The following is a 19,980-nucleotide window of genomic DNA, read 5'->3' as shown; positions in this document are numbered from 1 at the left end:
ATATATTTTTATTATATATATATCTATATATTATTATACATCTATATAGATGTATATATTTATATAGTAAATATATTATTATTTTTAAATAAATTTTTAAACGATTGTTTACAATAAACCTGTAAGAAGTCTTACATGTTTATTGTAAACAGTTGTTTACTTCAGATTGTTGTAAATGTTTAGTTATTGTAGATGAAAATTGTATTTAAAAGTGAATTACGCAACTCAATTAGATTAAAGTATCAAAACTCATTCATTCAAGGTTTAATTTCTAAAAAATTTATTATAAAAAAGTTCTCTCACATAAAAAAAAGTATTCAAATTTTTTTTCCTTTCTTTACTTTTGTTTTTTGGATACGCGGTAAAACATCCGAATAACCGGGTCCGAACTGGGTATCTAGCATATAGATTAGTGGCACACCACTAATCTATTGCAGACCTTGTTAAGAAGCGTTATGCCATATGAATTTTACATACAAAATGGCGATTTTACATAGGTGTCATTTACATTACTCAAAAACTTTTTTCAATCAGATGATTTAAACAGTCTTTTAAAATGGTTTATACGGAAAACATTAAGCAGTAATAATTGTTGAAACATTTTCACCGCAACTATAAAAAATTTTTTTTTTTTTTTGATAAAAAAGCAGATAGTTAAATAAATTTTTTTCTACTTTTTATTTTTAAAGATTTTAATTTAAATTTTTTATATTATGTTTAACTTAAATTTATTAATAAATATTAATAAATTCAAATAAACTTATTTAATTTTTCAAAATTTCTAAAGATTTACAACAATTCAAATTTTTGAAAGACTTATAACACTCTGTTTTAAATATTTTTTACTATGAAATAAATAAATTTATCTCAAGTTACTTTTTTATCTTAGTTTTACATTCAACTGTTTTGTTTATTTATTTACAGTGACAAATCAATAATTTTTTTTAATCCCATTACGAAAGCACTGATATACAAAGTGTTTAATGCACTTATAACTGTATATTAATGCATTGCCAGATAAGCCCTAATCAAGCCTGTAGGAAAAACTATTTCAAAGAATTTTTTTAGTAAACTTTATATAACAAATTTATGAAAAGATGATTTTTTTTTAGTTTTGAAGTTATTTTTTATCGAAAGTTTTGAAATTAATATTAATTTTTTAGATAGACCATAGAATGAAAGTTGATTAGAAATGATTAACTAGTTTATGAGTAGTTGGGGAAGATTTTGTTAAAACCTAAATGTTAAAAATTTTTTTTTCATTTTTTTACTTTTAAACCTCTAAAACAAAACTGCAAAATAGTAGGAAATTGAAAATATATGTTGAAGGGGCGAATTAAGCGACCTTGAATTTTTATATTTCTGGGTGGAGGTTTTAATGTATAAAGGTTTAATCATGTTTCGAAATGATGTTGATACAAAGTAACCTAGTCAGACAAATATCTTATTAATAACTGATAAACTCAATCAATAATTTGTTTAAAGTTTAAAAAATAGTTTATTTTATAGTTGATAAAAAATTGAGTAATTGAGCTTTTGAACTAACAGTTTTAATGAGGGGGGAATAAACAATTCTGTCCTCATTGAAAAAACAACTAAATTGCAAGAAAGTAATAGAAACATAAAAGGATAATGTTCTGTTAATATATTAGACGTTGTTTTATGTTTTAAGAAATAAATAGTATGAGTTTTTTAAAATAAGGAAACATTTTTTTTTTTCAAAAAACATATTTAAATTTTATTTATAATTTTTTATATAACAATGTTGTTTAACTTGAAGATTTTATGACTTTTAATAATTTTTAACGTGGTTTCAAATCAAATTTAATTACAATGCAGTACTTTAAAACAGGCAACTGGCGTATATTAACTTTTAACAATGTAAATATGAATATTAGGTAAAGTTACATTAACTTACGTTTCACTTTTCTGTTACACAACAAAATCTCATAACAATGCCTGCTCTAGGCCCTGGGTTAATTGAACTTGGAAGTAATAATAGAAATCAGAAATTTCAGATCTGAAATATGCTTATAAATTATGCAAGATAGTAATTTCAAGAACTCTTATTGAAGGTTTGGCTAACCAAAAATCAGGCACTATAGTCCATTCAAGGCGGCTCAACACAGGTTCTTTCTTACTTTTATTGTGGGTATGCAAGCATGTATTAGAGGGAGATGATCTAAGTAACCTAGAACTAATTTTTAAGTTTCTTTTATAAGAATACTTCCGTATCTAGTTCCAAATTAAAGTGAAGCATAGCTGAATAGATAATGGGCACTGCTCTAAAGAGCTAGCATCTCTTGTGCCATCAACTAAAATTCATTCTTGTGTTACTCGTCATTCAATTAAGTCTCATCCTTTTTCTGTGACTGTTCCTAAGTGCTCCAAAAACGCTTATTCGTCTAGTTTTTTTCCTCGAACATCAGCTCTTTGGAATTCGCTTCCTTCATCATGCTTTCCTGATTCATATAATTTGCAATCCTTTAAGTCGTCCATCAATCGTTATCTTGCTCTACGATTTTAAACATCATAAACATGATGATGATTATGATGATGATTAGGATAATCGTTTTAATTTTTTTTAGAATGGTTTCAAAAGATGATCCACAAGCATTACAAAGTTATCCTTTCAAAGTCTATCAAGCCCCGTATAAACGAAGGAAATGTTCTGTGTGCAATATTCATTATGCCAAGTATTTAATTAAAAAAATTTTCTTTAATAAGTTGTAAAAAGCTTAAGTTGGATTTTGTTTTTTCAACTTAAGCAACTTAAGTTTATTTTAATTTATAAAAATAATTGAAATATTATTAAAGACTTTTTCCATTTTGTAAATATAAATTTTGAATGTTTAGAGACAGGTCTTGAATACAAAAACTTAAATTAGATTCTATGGCCAACGACACAGGTTTCGAAGTGGGGGGTACAATTGTAAATTTTTAAAAAAAAGATTCTTTACATCTAGAATCTTTAAAAAAAAAAAAATCCTTTAGAAAAAAAATGATTTTATTTAATCCAAACCCTGTAAACTATATTTTGCATGGGTTAAATTAAAATAATAAGAAATGTGGCATGTATGATAAAGATGTATATTTGCCCACACAAGTTGCAAAGATCCGCAACAATTTAGATGATGTATTTTTTGGGTCAGGGTAACAACATCAGTTTTTGCTGTCTAATAACATCTGTCTAACAACATCTGTAAATACACTGAGATTTTATAACATCTGTCCGACAAAATCTGAAATTTCATCAATGTCAAATAACATCTGTGTAAAAAGTATTTGAATATTACAGATGTAGTTACATCTTTTCAATTATATAAGTATTGCAACATCTGTGCAAATACATCTGAAGATTTTACGGATGTAGTTACATCTTTTTAATTATGTTTGGAATAACTACATCTGTGGATTCTACAGATGCAGCTACATCTTTTCAGTTATATTAAAAATAACTACAGGATTTTTTTCAGATGCAATTACACCAGGAAAAAGTTATTAAATAATAATGAATTATTTTAACCAGGTGTATTAACATATGCGATTTTTCAGATTTAATTACATCTGAAAAAAATATTTACTAATTGGAGAAAAATTCACAGATGTATTTACATCTTTCTAAAGATGTTGGTAGAGGTCATTGAATTTTCAGATGATATCAGATAGATGTTGTTAGAGTAAAAAAAAATACAGATGATCTTGGACAAAAGTGAATTAATGATCTTGAACTACTCTGCAGATGTTGTCGGACAGATGTAGTAATCTTCTACCTATTTTCTTATCTTTTAAATCTTGGCAGTTAATAGATTATGCAACAGAGATTGCATAACTGTTTCCACATCTATTAACTGCTAAGATTTAAAACACAGTAATATAGAAACATATAAAGTATAGAAACATATAAAGTATAGAAACATATATGTAATTATTATAACACATACTTTTATGAAATCTTAAGTGAAAAGAATGTCAAACTAAGTTTTTTTGAATTTGAACAATGTTGAAATAATTTTTCATTTAATTTTAACTTTTATTTATATATATTTAATTTTTTTGGGGGTTAAATTTTAAATATTTTAATCAAACTTTCTTTTTAGTTGGAGAACTTTAAATGATCCATTAGCATTTGATAATCCAAGTTTGTTTTGTGAGAGATGCTTCAAATATCTCCACTACACGCAAGATGGAAAACCATTATGCGATTTTAAAGCATTCCCTCATGTAGAAGTTGAGTATTAGTTCCATATAAAAATAAAACCTGTTGGTTGTTGTCAAAAACATACTAGCTACATTTATCATTATGTTATCAAAAGAAAATGATATTGTTATGTAGATGCGTCAAGATAATATGATACATAAGAGACAGCTGGAGCTAATTTAAAACTGTTTATTATAACTATATATATTTTAAATTAGTCTCATTTCAAAAACTGGTTCAATGGTCCCTAGATCAGATTGATGGTCCTTAGATTAGATTGATGGTCCTTAGATTAGATCATTGAGTAAATAATAACAATCATCACATTATTTATTTTATATATAAGAAATAGAAAAACAATTTTTTACAAGTTACACAAGTTATTATGGTTGATCATCACTCTTTCCTCTCTTTTCCTTTCATCTCTTTTCCTTTCCTCTCTTTTTCTTTCTCTATTTCTTTTTTCTTTGATGCCTATTTATATGATACACTATCTATCGAAGTATTACATGAATAAATTGAAAATTGTTTAGTACTTAGCAGTATTTATGTTTTATTATTATTAAAATTTTTCTATTATTTATGTATACAACCATTTGTTACAGAAAAAAAAAAGTTATTTTTTCTTTTTACTTTGTCTAAAAAAGTGATCAAAGTTGGTATTTCAGAAATTAAAATCAGAAAAATATATTAGCAATTGGCTGATCCGCAGTAATAGTATTAATATATATGTATATCTGTGTGTGTGTATATATGTATATGTATATATACATATATATATATATATATATATATATATATATATATATATATATATATATATATATATATATATATGTATATATATATATATATATATATATATATATATATATATATATAGTTCTATAAATTGTTGCCTTTTGGAGTATGTTAAGGTAAAAAATGATTCTTTCACCAACAAATGTGGTAGTATATACATATACATATATATAAATACATATATATATACATATATATACACACACACACACATATATATGTATATATATATATTATATATATATATATATATATATATATATATATATATATATATATATATATATATATATATATATATATATATATATATATAGTTCTATAAATTGTTGCCTTTTGGACTATGTTAAGGTAAAAAATGATTCTTTCACCAACAAATGTGGTAGTGGTGTAGTGGTAGAGCGATCGCTTTATATGCGAGAGGTTCCAAGTTCGATTCCCACCACGTTCCTGGTAGTACCGCGCTCAACTTGTTTCTTCGCGCAGCGGCCTTGTTCGTCAAGGTTTGTGTTTCGGAGTTATTGAGTTGAGAGAGGGTTGTAACCGCAATTAAGTAGCCTCCCCATCTGTAATGGCCTTCTGGGCCTTGGGGAGGTGAATTAACAAAACAAAAAAAATAAAAATAAAAATACATCACTTTTAATTACTTTTGACTTTCAACCAACATTTCTGTATTGTCAGAAAGTTAAAACCATTAATTTAATTACAAATTAATTGTTTTTTTAAAAATCCGCAAAAACACAAGTTCAATTGACAGAATGTCAATTGAATTTGTGTTTTTGCGGAAAAACACAAATTCAATTGACATTCAAATTGAAAACAATCAGAATGTTTTTAAAAACATTCTGAATGTTTTTAAAACATTCTGAATGTTTTAATTAATATAAACAATGTTTTTGTTTTTATTTTTTTTAATGAAATGTTTTTATTTTTTTAAACTGTAAATCATGCGCGGGGTGTTGCTACATCGACTATCTTATAGCCTAACTCGCGGCGGAGTGCTGCTACATCGACTGACAAATACCCTGACTCGCAACGGAGTGTTGCTACATCGACTATCTTATAGCCTGACTCGCAGCCGAGTGCTGCTACATCGACTGAGGGGTTTTTTTTGACATCAGTTAGGAGTTAATAAATCATGTCTCAAATGTAAATATATGATATCTTTAAGTTAAACATATGGTGTCTTGAAATTAAAAATATAATGTCTTGAAATTAAATATATGGTGTCTTGAAATTAAATATACAATATGTTGAAGTTAAATGGATGATGTCTCAAAATTAAATATATAATGTCTCAAAATTAAATATATGATGTCAAATAATGTAAAGTTTTAGTAATTTCATATTTGTTTGTTTATTATAAACAGAGATTTAAGATTTAAAAAAAGTTAAAATGTCGGATGATGATTTTATGGATGATGATGAAGAGTATGATTTAGTAAGTTTTTTCAGAAGATACTTTTTAAAGTATCTTTTTACTTTAATTTTTTCTCAATTATAAAATATGGTTTAAATTACTAATTTAAAGAAAATCCATTTCAATCTTTTCTCATAGTTGTTCTTTTATTTTGTAACACTTGTTTTTTCAATGATGTTATAGGAATATTCAACAGATAGCAACAGTGAACCTGATGTAGATCTTGAAAATCAATTTTACAATTCCAAAGCACTTAAAGAAGATGATCCTCATTCTGCCATCGAAAGCTTTAAACGAGTATGTATATATATATATATATATATATATATATATATATATATATATATATATATATATATATATATATATATATATATATATATATATATATATATACATATATATATATATATATATATATATATATATATATATATATATATATATATATATATATTTATATTAGGGTATGATAATTTTGCAACCCTGTATCCCCATACTCAATTTAGTGGAGTTTTTATGCAAAAATCAAGAAAATATCAAACATTTATACTATATCTCAAAAAAGTTAAACCCCCCCCCCTTTTTTTTTTTTTATGAAGATTTATGGAATATAAGAAATGTAATTTTGCGACACATGTTCCAGTACTTTACAGAAAACCAATAAACATGAATTCCCCTGTTTGCAGATCTTGTGGCAGATACAATCATTTTTATTGCTGGCCACAGCTCATATTCATCCAGCATAAGTTTATCCCATTAAATATTGTTTCACCTTTTTTATCATCAACTCGAGAGTAGCAAGTCTTTACTCTTTTTTTTCATTTTTTTAGAGCAACTACTTGATTTTCCATTTTCTTTATAAGCTTTCCAACAAAGTGTAAAGACCACTATTTTTTTTTAAGTTCTCCATATAATTTCCTTTCAACTTTTCTCCTTCTTTCATGATACCTTTCTAGACAACGCTTTGAGTTGGAGTAGGAATAGAAATTCCATCTTTTGATAGAGTTTTTCAAACTTAGTATTCTTTTTCTGTATTAATCTTTGCAGAAGTCACTAAGTTTACAGCCAAATTTGTTTTTTGTCTTTCAGATGATGATGACACACTTTCTACATCTTCAGTATCACTGCTGGAACACTGCTCTTCAGTTTCTGAATGACCTCCTTCACTAGTTGATTCATTCAAATCTTGGTCTTGGCTGATGGAGGCTTGTTTCATTATCAACACTAGTTTTCGTGGATAAATACCTTCAGTATCTTCAATTGTGGTTCAATATCCAACTCTTCCATTTGTTGGCATTTGCAGACCATAAAATTCTTTATCTTCCTGACACAACCATTCACCTTTTTCATCAGTTATGTAAAACAATTGGGTTAAAATTTGAGTTCTGGACTTTCGACTATCTTTGTCAAGTTTTTTCAATACATTTTTCACTTTTCATTCTGATGCTGATTTCCCTTGTAGAATTGGAATATTCAGCTTTCTCCAAAGTAGTTCAGTTTCTTTAACCAAAATTGCAACTCTCTCCTTTCTGCTTTTCACATTTAATGACAAACTTTTAAATTGATTACTGGTATACTGTTTTATTGGCATTTTATCAGTTTCAGGAAAAACATCAGACACATTTTCAGCCATTTTTGTATGTCTATATTGTATGTTTTTAATTTTTATCATATTTTAAAATCATTTTTCCTTTTTTGAATTGATACTTGTTTAATTTTTTTACTAAAATTTTGCTTTGTCCTTTAATAATTTTTTTAAACAATTTTAAAAAAATTTGAAGGTTTTAGAGCTTGAGCATGAAAAAGGTGAATGGGGCTTCAAAGCATTAAAGCAAATGGTCAAGATTAACTATAGGCTGGTATTTATTTTATTTTTTAATTTTGGTTTTAAAACTTGATATAAAATTGATTGAAACAAATCTCTTTTTTTTTTAATTCTTATAAAATATATTTTATCTAAGCAACGCTATGATGAAATGATGAGTCGTTATAAAGAGCTGCTGACTTACATTAAGGTTTTTGATTTTTAGTTATAATTTGTTCTAATTTTTTTTTGTCATTTTTCATTCTTTATAAATTTAGCTTTTTTTTTCTTTTCTTTTTTTTTTGTAGAGCTCAGTGACGCGTAATCACTCAGAAAAATCTATTAATTCCATACTTGATTTTATATCATCATCAAAGCAAATGACTTTACTTCAAAATTTTTATGAGACAACTCTTGATGCGCTGAAAGATGCAAAGAATGATAGACTATGGTTTAAAACTAATTGTAAGGTAATTTGTTCTGTGAGCTTTTGATTTGCAAAAAAAAAAAAAATTAAAGTTTTCAAATGTATATGTATATACATACATACTTACACAAGCCTTTGCATAAGAGGCGTGTGGTCGCACACCTTATATGATATATATATATATTTTGCTTTGTTTTTTTATGCGCTAAAAAAACAAAGCATACGTAACTGCAGAATCAATTAAATTTTTAATTTAATTGATTCCGTAATTACAATTAAACTGCTACAAAATTTCCAAAAGTACTTTATTGCAATGTAATAAAAGGCGATCATTGAAAAAAATATTCAGATTAGAGTTTAAGCTATGCTATCAAAAAATCATTGGGAACGGTTTTATCGTGGATTAATTTCTAATAAAAAATTATTTACTAATACATAAATATATCATAGGAAAAGATTTTAAAAATTTTAGACACATCTGTTTTATTCCTTGGCTTGCATCGAATATGGTTGCTGAAAAAAACATCCTACATATAAAAAAACAAAATAATTGCAATAATCTTGAAATAATTGCATCTGTTAACTATTTTTTAACTATCCCAGGGTGTGACAATTTTTTTTTTTTGTAAACATTGACGTACGTATCTTTATATATTGATGAACATCTAATTCAAGAGATTTATATCAAATAAGGGAATTTTATTTTCAAATAATTTATATTCTAGTTAATAAGTTATCAAATATATCAATGATGCTTGGTAAATTAAATCAATTTTTATTTTTCAAAACTTTTTATCAACGCATTTGCAAAGTGCACGAAAATTATGATAAATAATATGCAATGATCTAATGATTGTAAATTGTTATCCATTGATAAAAATGGTAAAATTTTCTAATTTTAGTTCGTTAAATTTATTTAATAGTTAAAAAACTTATAAACTTCAAGAAACTAAAATAAAAGAAAATTAAAATAAAATAAGTTGTTTCAACATTTCTTTTTTAAAACCTTTAAAAATAAAAATATCATATTAAGTATTTAATAATAAGTTTACAAAAATATCATATTATTGGTGTTGTTAAATGCACACTAAAAAATGAAAACTATAATAAACATAATATATATTCTATATATTTTATTAGGTTATATAAATGTTTCAGCAAAACTTAAAAATTCTTTCTAAAACTTTAAGAAGTGTTTTTAATGTGAAAACATACATTACTTTACTTTAAGGAAAATAAGAAAGTTAAAAAAAACAAACCAAGCATGCAAAATTGTAATTAAAATGAATGCATTTGCTTTAAACTTTTAATGTAATTGCTAATTACTTTGAAAGAAACAATGCTTAAACATTACGATTGCTTTCTTCAATAAAAGAAAGCAATAATAATGTTTAAGCATGGTTTCTTTTGAAGTAATTACAAAAGCATTCATTTTAAATAAAATTTTTCATGCTTTCGTAAACGCATGCAAAAACCATGCTAAAACATAATTACTTTCTTTAATAGTATACTTAATTATTTTTCTTAAAAGTAACGATATTTAAGAAAGTTATCATGTTTTGGCATGGTTTTTTAAAAGTCTCTGAAATTAATTGTTTTTTATTTTAAATACTCCCTCTGTTCCAAAATACTATTCCGATTTGCATTCATTGTAAAGATTTGTTGAAAATAAATTATGTTTTACATTTAACACATTTTTTATATAAAATATAGACGTTTTTCTATAATGTTATAAACAATTTCTTCTGATAATATTATATAATACTATCACACCATTAATTTCTAAAAAGGATGCTTTTTTATGAAATATTTTGTTCCAAAATACTGTTCCGTTTTGTTACAAATGAATTATAAACTTAAAAACTTAATAACATTTTATCATTTTTAGTGGAAATAGGTAAGTAGTAACAGCTTTTCAAAAGTTCTAAACCAGTAATAAATTATTTTATAGTGGTTTAAACCATTTATTTTAAATACTTTATGCTCAGTAGATAACTTTGTTTTTAATTTTGTAACAAATATAGTCAGGTGTTTATGTTGTGTCGTTTTTATTGAATTTTTCTACTGCAGTAACAATATATTTTAAATTTAGAAACAGCCAACATAATTTATGTTCCTTTAAAAATTTGCAACTAAGTTTTTGCAAAATGAATAAAGAAGATACACGTGAACTTACAAATGAGCAACGTAGAGTGATTTCAATGAGTTGTTATAATGCTTTGGAATGCTTTATTGGAAAATTGAAAAAGGGTTTAATTTAAAATACTGCTAAAAAAATTTAGCCTTTGCACTAAAACAATCAGTATTCTTTGGCATCATGGACAAGAAAGTATGCCATCAAACGTGTGCTCCAAAAAAAAGGGAAGATATGGACTGGAAAAAAAAAAACATCAACTGAAAGGAAGAATCTGTAAATACCCATTGAACAAGCGTAAAACCATTTGATCATTGGCATGATCTTTAAGTATTCAGACAACAACCCTTTTTCATCGACTTTTTTAATAGATTCAAATAGGAAGCATTGGATTGAATTTATTCTTTCTCACTTACAATTTTTTGCAAATGATACAATTTAGTTTGTAAATATGTTCAACACGATTAATGTAGATGAAAAATGGTTTTATTTGACAGAAAGATCAGGACAGTACTACTTGGAGATTGATAAACCTGAACCCCATCGACATGTAAAATCAAAGAATTTTATCATAAAAATTATGTTCCTAGCCGCTGTTGCGAGACCAAGATTTGACCAACATACAAATGAATGGTTTGATGGAAAGATTGGCATTTGGCCATTTGTAAAGAAAGAGCCTGCAAAGAAAAACAGTAAGAATCGATGTCAGGGAAACACTAGTCACAACTCCAATTGTTGTAGATAAATTAGAGTATCGCAAAATACTTTTAAATAATGTTTTACCGGCTATACATTCAGGAAATCATATTGAAAGGAGTCAAACAATTTTTATACAACAGTACAATGCAAAACCGCATATAGCCTTTGATGATTCAGAATTTATGGTGAACGCGTCTCAGAATATTTGTTTAATTTGTTAGCCTTCAAACAATCCAGATATGAATATCCTAGATTTAGGATATTTTAGAGCACTACAAAGCAAATATTTCAGCCCCTCCAATTTTGAAGAGATAATCAATCTTGTACAAAAAACGTTTGATGAAATGGAAGGTATTCTTACTGCTTCAAGATTGTATATCTGCTTCAAGATTGTATAAAGTATTCTTACTGCTTCAAGATTGTATATCAGCAATAGTGAAAGTCGATGGGGGAAATTGCTACAAACAACCTCTTATTGGAAAGAGTCGATTAATCAACCAAGCAAACATGTCAATTTCTCTTTTTGTCAAACCGAGTCTTATAAGAAAACCCATTAAATTTTTACAGCAATAAATAATCTGGATTTTTTATTTAGTTTATTATAATTTTATATATAAGCACGAGTAGATAAATATATAAAAATAAGATAGAAGGATAGCCTAGTTTTGGTTTGTTGTGGTATATAGCTATGCAGTTGTGTGTATATGCACATACACATTGGCCATGGTGTGGCATTTTAAGGGAGGGGGGCAGCAAAGCACCAAAAAACCCTAAATTAACAAATAATGTACTGCAAAAAACCTACTTAAGTAAAAAAAAAACATTGAAAAAAAATCTGGGGAAGTGGATAAGACCACCTCAGATCACAGTGGCCCATAATACAAATAATTTTTATTTTCTCAAAAAATTCATTTAATAAAAATATTTGATTTTGTTCTCATCAAAATAGTAACAAAATCAAATCGGAATAGTATTTTGGAACAAAAAAAAAGTGAAATCGGTGCAGTATTTTGGAATTGGATTATGTGTTTTTTATAATAAATAACTGTCAATTGTAAAATATTTGGAAAAAAAATTGCTGAAGTAATGCGTTCGTTTTGAAAAATCTTAAGCAAACACTATAAAAACAAAGCAAAATTAAATTAAAATAAACAATTCATAAACTGAAAAGAGAATAAAATCTAAACAAAAGTAATATAAAAATTAATCTAAAATATAAAAATTTTAAAAAGTGACAAAAAAAAACAATCAGAAAAGTTAAGATATTTATTATTTAACAGTGCATGTGATAAATAAAATTGCCCAGAGTGATATTTCGTGCTTGTAAAATTGAAACACGTTGTTAACAAGCACAATTATGCGCGCTCAGCATTAAGTCTTTGAGAGCAATATTCAGGGTTGAAATTGGTTCCCATGGGGTCATCCATGAATTACATATGCAGGTATGGGGAGGGGTTTACCTAAAAGCGTAAAAGAAAAAGGGTTGATGATTTTTTGTTTGAATTTTTTTCATGTGAAGTCTGGGAAATCAGGCGAAAAAGGTTTGGTTTTTTCGTTAATGCATTAGTCTATCTACCAAAAGAAATATGTTACTTCGGTTTTATATTATCTAAAAACAATGAATTATCAATTGCATTGTTTTTAGATAATATCAAACCGAAGTGTAGTTTTATCTATTTTCTAGCCGTTCTCAAAAATTTAAATGTATTTCAGATCAAGTTTTCACAGTTGAATTATTATTAAAAAAAGTGTTCATCTTAAGAATTAAATTTTAAAAAAATTATTTACAGATTTACATTTAACTTATTACTAAAGTAAGTTATTACTAAAATTTTCTCTGTCATTAAAAATGTTTAACGCATGATTTTTTAAACTAAGTTTTCTGGTCCCACTTTCCAAGTTTGCAGTTTAAAGCTTTTGATTTTTTCAAAATTCTATCAAGTTTTAATTTTATGATTTGAATTGTCTATTCTTATTTGGACAAACACATTATGAAAATAGTAAACATTCCAATCTATCTGATAGCGGTAATGACTTCATAACTTCTCATTCGTTATTTGTACAAAACAGAAAACTACTTTCAAACTTAACCTGAACGTGTGATTTAATTATTATCATGTGAATTATTGTTAAAATACTTGATTATATACTTAATAATGATACTAATGTAATATAAATTAGTGTAAGTATATATATATATATATATATATTATATATATATATATATATATATATATATATATATATATACTTATACAAATATAATATATAAATAACTTATATACTGATTTATATTTGTAGAAATGCGTTTATAACACCTGTAAAAACAGGTCATGAAGACATAAAACTAGTGTCGTTACATTTTTTCTTTTGTTCTTTATAAGCATGCTTCCCAAAGTTTCAATAAATAATACATATAACAAATAATAATAAACAGTATAACTCCCTTAATATATATTTAATAAATAGACTTTATTATAAGCTTGACCAATTAAAAGTTATCAGTAAAAATATTTAATTTGTTAAATTATATTTGGCACAAAAGTATTTGATATTTGAACGTTTTGAATTTGATTTAATGTTTTTGAATTTTGAATATAATATAATTTTAAATATAATATAAATAGAATGTGATCGAACCTGTACGAAATCAAAGCTATTAATAATTTTAGTTTTATAAATAAAATATTAATAAATAAAATATTTAATAATATACTAGATATTTTTTTTTTAAGCATTAAAGTTTGAAAATTTTATTGAAGTGTTGCAAGTTTTGATATTTTATCACATAGACTTTTATATAATTTAAAGTAAAAGTCCTAGTTAAGCGAATTTTTTTTGTCAAATAGACCTAAAAAAAAACTGTGCATATTAACAAATGGTTCAACTTAACCAGACTATGATTAATGGATAATATGATAAAGTTCAACGGGAGTTTAAAAAAAAATGTCATTCTGAATTTAACTTTCAAATAGAAGAAATAAATTATTGGTTCTCTTGCACTGAGATTTTTAAAATATTTTAATATATTCGTGATGTACTTTATAACAAATATAGCTTCGTTGGTATTATTTATATATTATTCAATAATATGCAAACTCTCCTTTTTAATTAAACTTATTTTGACTTTAGCAAAAATGTTTTACCATAAATATTTCCTATAAAATCAACTTATAATTTTCTCCTTTTCAAGTTCTTCAGACGAACGTTATTTTTTACCCATTTACGGACATGTTTCGCGTGCGCAGAGCGATCGCTCCTGCTTTATCACAAGGCCTGATTTAATGTAAACTTAATTGTAAGCGAAAGTTAAAAAAAAATTAATAATCTTTATCATGAATAAATAGGCTAATAGAAGGGCAGATTCATAGTGAGGGAAGGGCCATGAGGGCATCCCCCTCCCTTCCCCTTTCAGATTTTTTTTTTTTTTTAGAAATCGATATATTTAACACAACACAATGTTCAAAAACGTAAGTAAATTAGGCTGTTTAAAAGTGCCATGAAATTTAATAAAATTTTGTGCTGCAAATTTTAAATTTTATAAAAAAAGTTAATAGGATACAGGGTGCAACTTATCAACAGTGCGTGTTTGTTAAGACGGAAAAACAAACTTCACATTTCTTTACTTTTGCTTATGCAAATGTTGGCGTCTTTTTTAAAAGCACTAATTATCAAAACTTGAAAAGTGCTGTGGCCATGTTGTCAAAACAAAATACTGTATGTGTGGTCATATAAGGCGTGCGACTGCACGCCTCTTACGCGAAGGCTTTCATACATACAACATACATACAGTTGACTCTTGATATCTTGACTACTTGGTATCTTGAACTTTTGTGTATCTTGAATTTTATTTCCGGTCCCTTGCGCACTCGTTTGAGCCAAAATTCTCTCAATATCTCAAACTCTCCAAATCTCAAACTTTTTTCGTGGTCCCCTGAGAGTTGGAGATATCGAGAGTCAACTGTACATACATACATACATAAATTTTTGGCATTTATTTGTTTTTATAATTACTATTTAATAATATTTCACCATGTTTGTTGAATGTTAAATTGTCTAATCTTTAACAATTGTTGTGTTAAATAACACAAACAATTAAATCAAAATTAAATTATATATATATATATATATATATATATATATATATGTATTTTATATTATGTATATATAAATATATATACATATATATGTATATATATATATATATATATATATATATATATATATATATATATGTATATATATATATATATATATATATATATGTATATATATATGTATGTATGTATGTATGTATATATTACCTGATGACACTGACCACGATAGGTCAACGAATTATTGTTAATATATTATTATATCTAAAATATATTTAAAAAATAGTTATACACTGCCTTTTTATTAAAATTAATATATATATATATATATAAATATATATATATATATATATATATATATATATATATATATATATATATATATATATATATATATATATATATATATATATATATATATGATATAGTGTAGTATAGTGTAATATAATACAATAAATAAGTATAAATGATAATCATAAATTGTAGAAATTGAAACTTAAAAGTTGAAATAAATTTGTTTTTATTAAGTAAAGAAGTGGATTTTTAAAGTTATATTACATAGCTTCGTTGACACTGCTCTTTTTTTTTTCTTTTTTTTTTGTAAAGGGAAAACTCAAAAGATTGTTGTGTTAAGTTGTAAGACATCTTTTTATACAACAACTTGTAAAACATCTTTTTTTTAGGGAAAAAAAAGATGTTTTATCATTTTTTTATTTGAAAAAAAAATTTTTTTTTTCCAACAAGAGCAAACACAAAAAAGCTAGTTTCCAGTTTTTTATTTTCCATTTTTCTATCAGTTCTATCAAAATGGTAATAATAACACAGACAAACTCTTCACCAATCTCTTCTAACTCTAACAAAGTTTTGAGGAAGATTTGACTGAAATTCCAGAGTTTAAGATTTTATTCAAACTTAAGATTTTATTCAAACTTAAGCTTCAGTACATTTTCAGTACTAATCATTAATTATATTTCTTTAGCAAATTTAAGGTTATTAAAAACTAAAATAGTTTTATAAATTAATTTTAGCTTGGCAAGCTTTACTACGATCTTGAGGATTACAAGAAACTTTCAAGAATAATAAAAGAATTGAGAAAAGCCTGTGAAGTAATTATCTTTGTTATATATTTTTTTAAATTGTTTTTTTATTTTAATATTTAATTTTATTTCTAGTTTTTTATAACAATTTTATTTTGTTTTAAAACAATTTTTTTTTTTGAACTTAGACTGATGATGGTGAAGAAGACTTAAAAAAAGGAACTCAACTTCTGGAAATCTATGCTCTTGAAATTCAAATGTACACAGCCCAGGTGATGATGTTGAAATTTATAATTGCATTAATGATGTGATGGTAATGATGATAATGATATCACTTATTATTATTTTTATTGGTTTTTAGAAAAACAACAAGAAGTTAAAGGTTATTTAACTTTATCTTTGCCTTTTAAATTATTTTTTGTCTTCATTTTATAGTTTTTGTATAGTATTTTATGTTTAATTCTAGGCTCTATATGAACAATCATTGCATGTTAAGTCTGCAATTCCACATCCAGTCATCATGGGTGTTATTCGAGGTTAGTTTGTATTAATTTTTTATTTTCTATATTATAGGCTGAAATACAAGATGGCCCAAAATCACTTTACATTTTAGAAATTAAATAACTTTTTCTTAAATGACTGTATTTGATTAATTCTTTTTTTATTTATTACAAAGTTTAGAGTTTGTAAGTTAGTTCTGAATTAGTTACAAAAGATGATGTCTCTTAAATAGCCTCCATTCTCGACTTTACAAAGTCGAGCTCTTTTTAAGCAATTCTCCATGACACTTCTTAACAAAGCCAAAAGTCTGGTGCTGTCAAATCAGGAGAACGTGTAGGCCATTCAAAATCGTAATTAGAAGAGATTACCCAATCCTGAAACATTGCAGTTAACGGCTGCATTGTGGTTCTAGCGGTGTGTGCAGTTGCTCCATCTTGTTGCCACCAATACCCTGCCATGTTTGCTAACTGAGGTTGAACAAAATTCGCTAGCATGTCTCGATATCTCTCAGCAGTTACAGTCACAGCATTTTCATTTGCATCTTCAAAGAAGAAGGGCCTAATAACCCTATCTGATGTTATTCCACACCATGCTGTGACTTTAACCCAGTGCAATGAACTCACATGGACTTGGCGTGGATTTTCTGTGCCCCAGAATCTGGTATTCTGCTTATTCAAATGGAAATGAGCTTCATCTCCCATGATCAACTTGTGAATAAACTCATTGGCATTTCTTGCAGTTCTCTAAATCCTGACAGCATAATTTAGTCATTTTTGAAAGTCTGGTGATTGTAAAGATTGCACTAATTAAAACTTGTAAGGGTACATGTGCAAGTCTCTTTTAATGCGCTGCAGAGAAATCCGTGAGATGCCAAGTTCTTGAGAACATCTTCGAGTGGATGTGGTTGGGTTCTATTCAATGCTACAGCTCACAGCTTCAGTATTTTCACGTGTACATACTGAGCGACCTCATCCACTTCTAGACCTATAACTTACAGAGCCATGCTCTTGAAAATGCATCACTAGGATCAATATTACATTGAAATGACACATATGCGATCTTTGCGTTGACCGTCTATTAAGTAAAATTCAACTATCTTCACTCGTTGTTCTGTTGTAAACTTATCCATACCAAAAATCTCCAAAGATATTTTTTAATTCTGAAAAGAGAAATAGAAATATATTAATAGAAAAAAGTTATTTGATTTTAAAATTTTAAAGTGACTTATGGGCCACCTTGTGCATAGCTGAACAAGAGAGACTTAGAAATAATGAACTCAGCTGAATCTAATGTATTTTTTGGATACTGATGCATGATGGATGCTCCCATATGTTATTTTGTATCACACAGTTTTTTTTCAATAAGATTTTAATTGTATTTTAAAATGAAGAAACATTTTTAAATAAAAAAGTAAGAAATCAGTGTATATTTACTTTTATTTAATTAAAAATGTTTTATATAATTAGAAAGCTGTTATTATTATTTTTCACTCACCAAGTTTCTTAAATTTGGAGTTGATTGTCAAAAACCAAACCTATAGATTATCAGGAATCCAAGATCCCAGAAAAAACATTTACAACTTACAATAATAACATCTCATATTAGATCTTTAGCATTAATGGGGTTAGAAGTAGAAAAATGAATACCTGCAACAGGGTATTGACTACAGGCTGTAAGCGACCGGGGCTATGGCCGGGGCTAGGTTTGATAACACATATTCGCAACCGGGGCCAGGTTTATGACCAGGGCTGCATAAATATTGATAGAACCTATAAAAATGTTATTTTTAATTAAAATTTATGACATGAATTTTATTTAAAAACAATATTTTATAGGATTTATCGATTTTAATGCAGTCCCGGCCAGGTTTATGACCGGGGCTGCATTAATATTAATAGATCCTATAAAAGTATTGTTTTTAATTATAACTCATATCATAAATTTTAATTAAAAATAACATTTTTATAGGATCTATTAATATTTAGGCAGCCCTGGTCATAAACCTGGCTCTGGTATGTGTTATCAAACCTACCCCTGGTCATATCCCCGGTCGCTTACTAACTACAGGATATTGACAGGATATTAAAAAATTGATGGTGCTGGGAGGGTTAGCATTGTTTTGAATAAAAAATGACTAAAATTTGACTAATCAACAGTTAAAAATTATAATTAAAAAAAAAAAATTTGTAAATTTTTAATTAAACTCAATATATATTGTGTTGAAATATAAGAAAGTTTCATATAAGCAATATAAGTAACCACATAAATTGAGTTTTGTGAAGGTTAGTTTTACAAAAAAAATGCAACCAAAATATAAGGGAAAAGTAGAAAGATAATAAAAATCACAGTGTTGCAAGTTAGTTATGCAAGTGACCACATAAATTGAGTTTTGTGAATTTTTTTAAAAAATCAGGTACTTTTTTTATATTTTAAACAGAGAATGAGAATTAGAAAAATCAATTTCATTTTGTATTTTAATCTAAATGTGTTCATAGATTCATATATGGAAAGCAGAAATATGAGAACAATCATTTACAATCATTTTTTTGAGCTTTATGATTTGCTCTGAAGAAGATTTAATTTGGTTAATATTATTAAATGGTTAATATTAAATGAAGAAGGTTTAATATTACCCATTGCTTTTTTAATTTTGTACTAAGTGCTGATATTTATAATTAGCATGTTGATGATATATAAAATTTAGTTGGTTCATGTAATCGTTCATGTAATAATGTTGGTTCATGTATTAATTTATGCTATGTGATAATAATAAAATGTCTCTATGACACACAGCTGACAACATTTTTCTCTCTATGAAAATAGATGTCTATCTAATTAAATCTGGGGGGGGGGGGGATT

At 26.2% G+C, this 19,980-nt stretch overlaps 2 protein-coding genes across 4 annotated transcripts in view; both read left to right on the top strand.

The window, feature by feature from the left end:
* LOC100212974 (snRNA-activating protein complex subunit 3) overlaps positions 1 to 4,833 on the top strand; it is a 35,441-nt gene extending 30,608 nt beyond the window's left edge. For both annotated transcript variants that reach the window (XM_065816363.1, XM_065816362.1), the window contains 2 exons: positions 2,589 to 2,696; positions 4,101 to 4,833. In XM_065816363.1, the coding sequence (XP_065672435.1) occupies positions 2,589 to 2,696; positions 4,101 to 4,242 (250 nt within the window). In that variant the 3' untranslated portion in view covers positions 4,243 to 4,833. The remainder of the gene's footprint in view (positions 1 to 2,588; positions 2,697 to 4,100) is intronic.
* Positions 4,834 to 6,304: 1,471 nt separating this feature from the next.
* Positions 6,305 to 19,980, top strand: part of LOC100203624 (COP9 signalosome complex subunit 2) — a 29,570-nt gene continuing 15,894 nt past the window's right edge. For both annotated transcript variants that reach the window (XM_065816361.1, XM_065816360.1), the window contains exons 1-9: positions 6,305 to 6,443; positions 6,606 to 6,719; positions 8,207 to 8,284; positions 8,387 to 8,440; positions 8,538 to 8,699; positions 16,612 to 16,689; positions 16,809 to 16,892; positions 16,982 to 17,002; positions 17,087 to 17,156. In XM_065816361.1, the coding sequence (XP_065672433.1) occupies positions 6,399 to 6,443; positions 6,606 to 6,719; positions 8,207 to 8,284; positions 8,387 to 8,440; positions 8,538 to 8,699; positions 16,612 to 16,689; positions 16,809 to 16,892; positions 16,982 to 17,002; positions 17,087 to 17,156 (706 nt within the window). In that variant the 5' untranslated portion in view covers positions 6,305 to 6,398. The remainder of the gene's footprint in view (positions 6,444 to 6,605; positions 6,720 to 8,206; positions 8,285 to 8,386; positions 8,441 to 8,537; positions 8,700 to 16,611; positions 16,690 to 16,808; positions 16,893 to 16,981; positions 17,003 to 17,086; positions 17,157 to 19,980) is intronic.

Source organism: Hydra vulgaris, chromosome 13, assembly GCF_038396675.1.
Source record: "Hydra vulgaris chromosome 13, alternate assembly HydraT2T_AEP".
Taxonomy (NCBI): domain Eukaryota; kingdom Metazoa; phylum Cnidaria; class Hydrozoa; order Anthoathecata; family Hydridae; genus Hydra; species Hydra vulgaris.
The sequence above is the reverse complement of the archived record's forward strand: the minus strand, read 5'-3'. Positions and strand labels throughout refer to the sequence as shown.